At 56.4% G+C, this 6,571-nt stretch overlaps 1 protein-coding gene across 1 annotated transcript in view; it reads right to left on the minus strand.

Annotated features, from left to right (window-relative positions):
* Positions 1–4,549: 4,549 nt before the first annotated feature.
* DUSP2 (dual specificity phosphatase 2) overlaps positions 4,550–6,571 on the minus strand; it is a 2,886-nt gene continuing 864 nt past the window's right edge. The window contains exons 2-5 of the mRNA XM_017860524.1: positions 6,368–6,571; positions 6,163–6,284; positions 5,548–5,767; positions 4,550–5,431 (exon numbers count right to left, since the gene is read on the minus strand). The exon at positions 6,368–6,571 is cut by the window's right edge and continues 5 nt beyond it. Of these exons, the coding sequence (XP_017716013.1) occupies positions 5,217–5,431; positions 5,548–5,767; positions 6,163–6,284; positions 6,368–6,571 (761 nt within the window). The 3' untranslated portion in view covers positions 4,550–5,216. The remainder of the gene's footprint in view (positions 5,432–5,547; positions 5,768–6,162; positions 6,285–6,367) is intronic.

The raw sequence follows: 6,571 nt of genomic DNA on the forward strand, positions 1-6,571 counted from the left end.
CTCCACCTGCAGCCCCGCCCCAACCAGCTTCACCTGTAGCCCCGCCCCAACCAGCTCCACCGGCAGCCCCGCCCCAACCAGCTCCACCTACAGCCCCGCCCCAACCACCTTCACCTACAGCCCCGCCCCAACCAGGTCTGCTGGCAGCCCCTCCAGTGTCTACCTGTGGTTTCCACCCCAGCGCAGTCTCCTTCCTGGCTGTAGTGTGTGAAAGACAGGCGGGACCCGCTTGGGAGTGCGGCTCTGCTGAGGTTCCTTCCCGCCACCAGGGGGCAGAGAGACATCGAAGAAAGTTGCTCCAGGCCCAGCGGAGGCCCCAGCCCCGGTATAGACCTATCCTCCAGCGAGGGAGACCCCCTTCCTGCCCCGGCCTGTGCTTAGACACGAGGAAAGCTGCCTGAGACCCTGGGGGCACCCCCTGTGTATCTCTGGAAGGAAGTAAAGGTCACTGCACTTTCACAAGCTTTTATTTTAGTACATCTAGAAAAGTTCACTATCACAAGCACAGGGCTCCAGGAAATTTCACAAACTGAACAGTGTGCAACCAGCACCCCAGAAAGCCTGCCATGTGGGAAAGGTGGAACCCCCAGATGCCCAGAGCCTCGCAGGGAGTCCACCCCCCTAATACCACAGCCGCTGGCATGATCAGTCAGTGTTTATCCCCATTTCACAGATTTGGAAATTTAAACTCCTTACCTATATCCCCCCCTCCTCCATACCCCTGAGCCCCAGAGCCAGGTCACTCAGGGCCCCACCTGGATTGAAATTCCAGAGGCGGGGCATGTCAGCACTGGGCAGCATTTGGGGACACCCCCACAGTCACCTGCGCCCGGTGAAGGGAAGCGACAGAGCCAAGATCTTCTATTGTCCACAAGCACCTTTCAGCATTCCCGCTGTGCCTGGAATCCAGAGCTTCTCCAAAGTCAGGAATCAGAATCACAGGGAGACAGTGATGGAAGCAGATGCCCTGCTGCCAGGGCAAGGTATTGACAGACATCAGGATACACACCATGGATATGCTAATTAGCTTGTGGTCATCATTTCACAAGGTATGCGTATGTCAAAATATCACGTTGTACACTTAAACATATACTACTTTTATTTGTCAATTATGCCTCAGTAAAGCTAGAAAAAATAAGTAAAATAAAGAATAGGACACATCAAAAAACAAATGCATGAGGCTGACCACTTAAGATGAGCGTTCAGACAGGCACGGTGGCTCATGCCTATAATCCCAGCACTTTGGGAGGCCGAGGCAGGTGGATCACGAGGTCAGGAATTCTAGACCAGTCTGGCCAACATGGTGAAACCCCATCTCTACTAAAAAAATACAAAAATTAGCTGGGCACGGTGGTGGGCGCCTGTAATCCCAGCTACTCTGGAAGCTGAGGTGAGTCGCTTGAACCCAGAGGTGGAGTTTGCAGTGAGCCGAAATCGCACCACTGCACTCTAGCCCAAGGGACAGAGTGAGACTCCATCTCAAAAAAAAAGATGAGTGTTCAGTAAAAAAAGTAAGCCAGGCGCGGTGGCTCATGCCTGTAATCCCAGCATTTTGAGAGGCCGAGGCAGGCGGATCACTTGAGGTCAGGAGTCTGAGACCAGCCTGGCCAATGCGGTGAAACCCCATCTCTACTAAAAATACAAAAATTGGTCGGAAATCCCTTGAACCCGGCAGGCGGAGGTTGTAGTGAGCCGAGATTGTACCACTTCACTCCAGCCTGGGCAACAGAGTGAGACTCCGTCCCAAAAAAACCCAAAATTAAAATAATGATAAGAAATAATCACCCTGCTTGGGGAGAGAAATAGAGTCTTTATGAGGACATGCAGTTGATCTGAGGGTATTTTGCTGAGTGAAACAAGCCAGTCACAAAAAGACAAATCCTGCATGATTCTACCTCCAAGAGGTATCTAGAGTAGCCCAATGCACAGAGACAGAAAGTGGAACAGAGCTTACCAGGGGCTGGGGAGGGGGAGTTATCATTTAATAGGTATAGTATTTCAGGTTCGGAAGATGAAAAAGCTCTGGATATCTGTTGCACAACGATGTGAATACACTTTACTAAACACTTGATAATGGTAAAGATGATCGATTTTATGTTGCGTTCTTCACCACAATTAGAAGTTTTAAAACTTAATAGGAAAGAAGGAAAGGAGGGAAAGAGAGAGAAAGAGAAGGGCAGTTTGCTAGATGACAAGCTATAAAAAGCATGGGGAAGGGAGGAGAGGGGAGTGGGGCTGGGTACTGGGTAGGGTGGGATGAGGTAGGGCCGAGGGTGGGGTGGGCAGAGGCCTCAGCCACCAGTGCAGCTGCGTGTGAGATGAGGCTGTGTGGTGTGAAGTCCCCTATGACTTAGAGCCCCAGATGTCTCCCACCCACCAAAGCTGGGCATGGGGGTACAAGTGGGTCCCAACAGATGCCCACTCAGGTCCTAAAAAAGGCAGAATAGCAACCCCGGCTCTGCCCAGTTCACACTGGAGTGGCTCACCCCACCCCTCAGACAGCAGAGGGAACAAGGATCACCCTTCATTCCACCCCACACAGCAAGCGCCCACCTGTGCTGGGCTCTAGGCACAAGGCTGAGCGGACCCCATGCCCAGCTGTTTTGAGTGTTCATCCTGGTCCAGATGCACACCTCGCACCTGCACACTGAAACTTCAGATCAACCTCACTCCTCGGGCCGTAGTTACCTAACATTTTCTGAGCGCCTACTATGGGCGAGCACTATATGGATTGACTTGCGTAAGTCTACATCCTGAGAGGTGGGGGCTAACAATGAAACTCCATTTTACAGACAAGAAAACTGTATACAGCAAGGTTAAGCAAAACCAGCCCCCAGACTGTCAAACTACGCGGCCCCCTGCCCCACAAGTACACCCTCCCAGGCATTCAGAATGCCATAAGACAGCAGTTCCCAACCTTTGTGGCACCAGGGACTGGTTTTTGTTTGTTTGTTCCTCTGTGCAAGATGGAGTTTCACTCTTGGCGCCCAGGCTGGGGTGCAATGGTGCAATCTAGGCTCACTGCAACCTCCGCCTCCCAGGTTCAAGCAATTCTCCTGCCTCAGACTCCTGAGTAGCTGGGATTACAGGCGCCTGCCACCAAGCCTGGCTAATTTTTGTATTTTTAGTAGAGACGGGGTTTTGCCATGTTGGCCAGGCTGGTCTCGAACTCCTGACTTCAGGTGATCCACCCATCTCGGCCTCCCGAAGCGCTGGGATTACAGGCATGAGCCACTGCGCCTGGCCCAGGATGGTGAGGGGGATGGTTTCTAGGTGATTCAAGTGCATTACACTTATTGTGCACTTTATTTCCACTATTACACTGTAATCTATCATGAAATAATTATACAACTCACCATAATGTGGAATCAATGGGAGCCCAGAACTTGTTTTCTTGCAACTGAAGATAACATCTGGGAGTGATGGGAGACAGTTGACAGATTATCAGGCATTAGTTAAGAGTTTCATAAGGAGCATACATCCCGTATCCCTCCAATGCAGTTCACAACAGGGTTCGAGCTCCTATGAGAATCTAATGCCGCCACTGATCTGATAGGAGGTGGAGCTCAGGCAGTAATGCTAGCCATGGGGTATGTGGGGAGCGGCTGTGATACTGATGAAGCTGGTCACCTCCTGCTGTGCAGCCCAGTTCTTAAATCTGTAGAGGTAGCAGTGTGCAGAGGCGACCCTGGCTGGATGGCATTCCCAGTGGCCGAATGTCCCGGTGAGCCTGAAGTAGGACTGGCTCCCACACAACCATCCCCAAAGGCCTCAGCAACCCTGCTCACAGGCAGATCACAGCACCCCCTTCCAGCAGCCTCAACAGGTACCCCTAGGCTTCTGGCACGGGCGGGGCCCTTGTCTCAGGTCTCCACTGAACCTTAGTGCTATGCTGGGCCCGTAAAGTTTGACCAAGATGTGCTGGTTGGGTGGGTGTGCAGAACAATGAATTCCATCCCTAGTGACAGGTCCTCTGCACCAGACATGGGGCCACATGCCTTTGGGGGACATGAAGGAGCTCTGGAACAGGGGGTGCCGTGAGCCCCGGCCCTGGGATGTAGGAGAAGAGTAGGGAGGCCGTGCGGGCCTGCTGTGAGGAAGCAGAGACCCACAGGGCCTGGGAAGTGCCTCTCGCGTGGGCGTGCACACACGCTCCCACAGGAAGGCCAGGCACAACATGCACGTGTGCACAGGCCAAGACCACCCACCCCCACAGGACCACACCCTCAGGCACACACTCGCACGCATCCTTCCACGTTCCAAAAAGGAAGCGGGGTCTGATCGGGGCAGCACTGGGCCCGGCTCTGAATCACAGACAGGACCCCAGCCTCCCAGAAACAACCCTGTTCAGCTCTGGAGGGAGGTCCCTGTCTGGGAAGACGCCAGCGCAGGGAGAACGGAGGGCAAGAGAGCGGCCTTTTCGAGGAGGGTCAGACCTGCCCCTTCCGGCCACTGGCCCCTCTGCCCGTTCACTTCTGAAACCCTGAGGGCACAAGGAAATGTGAGGTCCAAGCAGGCTCCCAGGCATCAGATGAGACCAGACACTAGGTTGTTCTTTTTTAAACAAAACAATATTTTATTGACACATCCTGAATGATCTGTATAAATATAAAGTGCTAAGTTTCCAACCCCTGCCCACAGGGCTAGGAGGAAGCAGGGGAGGGAGTGTTAAATGTCAGCTGAGCACAAATAACTTTCCAGCGCCAGCACAGGCGTGAAAGGCTCACAGACTGACACACACAGCACGGCACACCCATCACTTCCCAAGTCCCCAGCTTCCCCAGGAACACAGGGCTTGGGCTCCAGGCCCTGGGCGGACCAACCCACAGACAGGGCTCCTGGTTGTCACAGCTTGTTCCTTGGAGCTCTCAGGCTGCCAAGGGCTTCAACATGGTGGTGGACCAGGGAGAGTCCACGGTATAGAGTCCAGATGATTTCTGCCAGGGGATGGGATGGGAAAGAGCAGACACACCTTCGGTTCCCGACCCCGAATGAGGGCCAGCCTCAGTCCCCCAGCAGAAGAGCACCAGGTCGGAAAGGCCAGCATGCCGGCATTCCTAGAGCCCCCATGTGGGGGCTTCTCAAACTGTGAGGAGGTAGCAGCCCTCCCAGAGGTGAGGGGACTGTGCTGGCCCAGAGAGGAGCCCACCAGTCCACAGTCAGCTCCTGCCAGCACAGTTGGGGGGGGGGGGGCGGGCAGGCAGAGGGGCACCACCTCAGTGACACAGCACCTGGGTCTCAAACTGCAGCAGCTGCCCCATGAAACTGAAGTTGGGGGAGATGACCCCCCGGCGCTGCTTAACGAAGTCAAAGGCCTCGTCCAGCCGCACACGGCGACTCTGCATGAGGTAGGCCAGGCAGATGGTGGCGGAGCGCGAGATGCCGGCCTGGCAGTGCACCAGCACCCGGCCTCCGCTGTTCTTCACCCAGTCTGCAAGGGAGATGGGGGAGTGGTGTCAGACGGAATGTGCACAGCCCACGAGACAGGGGCCCCCAGCCCTCTCCTCTGGAGCCCCTAGGGACCTCTGGGCAGAGGCGCCCCCTTACCAATGAAGCCTATGGCCTCCTGGAACCAGGCGCTGATCTCCACCATCTGGTTGTCCTCCACAGGGATACTCTTGTAGCGGAAAAGGCCCTCAAAGTGGTTGGGGCAGCTGGCGGACACGTTGAGGACGGCTGTGATGCCACACGCCTGCAGCCCCTGCAGGTCTGACGAATGGCTGCAGCTGCCCAGGAACAGGTAGGGCAAGATCTCCACAGGGCCACCCTGGAGGGGGCAGAGGGGCGGTGAGGCCTTCCCAGCCCAGCCCCGGAGGGCTGGAGCAGCAGCGGGTGGAGACTGGATGGGCTGGCCAAGACAAGAGGAGTCCTCAGCCAGTCCTCCTGACCTGAGACAGGACTCAGGAATGTGCAAGAACACACCGGCACACACATGCTCCCTCACGCTCCCAACATACACATGCAAACGTACACTGACCCACACAGGCATGTGCGAGCAGCCGTGCCCCACCCCCCCAACACACACACACACACACACACACAAGTATAAAGGTGGATACATGGGCAAACTGCTCGCATCCCCAAATGGCAGGCCCTTTCTCTAGAGGCGCCCAGTCTGCGGTGGGGAAGGAGGGAGGGTCCGGGGTGGGGGGCCGTACTCACCTGGTCGTAGATGGGAGCCCTCGGGTCGGAACGGTTGGTTTTGCTCCCTGCCGGCGGCAGCGCAGGGGCGGGGGCCTCAGAGCACAGATCGGGACAGCAGCCCTGGAAGCCGTCGAAGCCTCCTGCAAGGAGGGGAAGGGCACGGTCAGCAGGGAAATCCGGGCTGGAGTCGGGTGGGGCGGGCTAAGGGCAGCCGGCGGCTCACCTCGCAGGAAGTACACGGCGGTGGGCCCCGCGCGGGTCTCATGCAGCAGCGCGGCCAGCAGCACGTGGGCCGGGCCGTCCGGCCGGAGCTCCGCCACCGAGGCACTGCCCTCGTCCAGCACCACTGCCCGCGCTAGCTCCCCGCGGACCAGGCGCGTCCGCAGCGCGCGGTCGGGCAGCAGGCAGGCGAGAACCGCGGCGGGGG

The sequence above is a fragment of the Rhinopithecus bieti genome, unplaced genomic scaffold, assembly GCF_001698545.2.
Source record: "Rhinopithecus bieti isolate Rb0 unplaced genomic scaffold, ASM169854v2 scaffold_54331, whole genome shotgun sequence".
Lineage (NCBI taxonomy): Eukaryota > Metazoa > Chordata > Mammalia > Primates > Cercopithecidae > Rhinopithecus > Rhinopithecus bieti.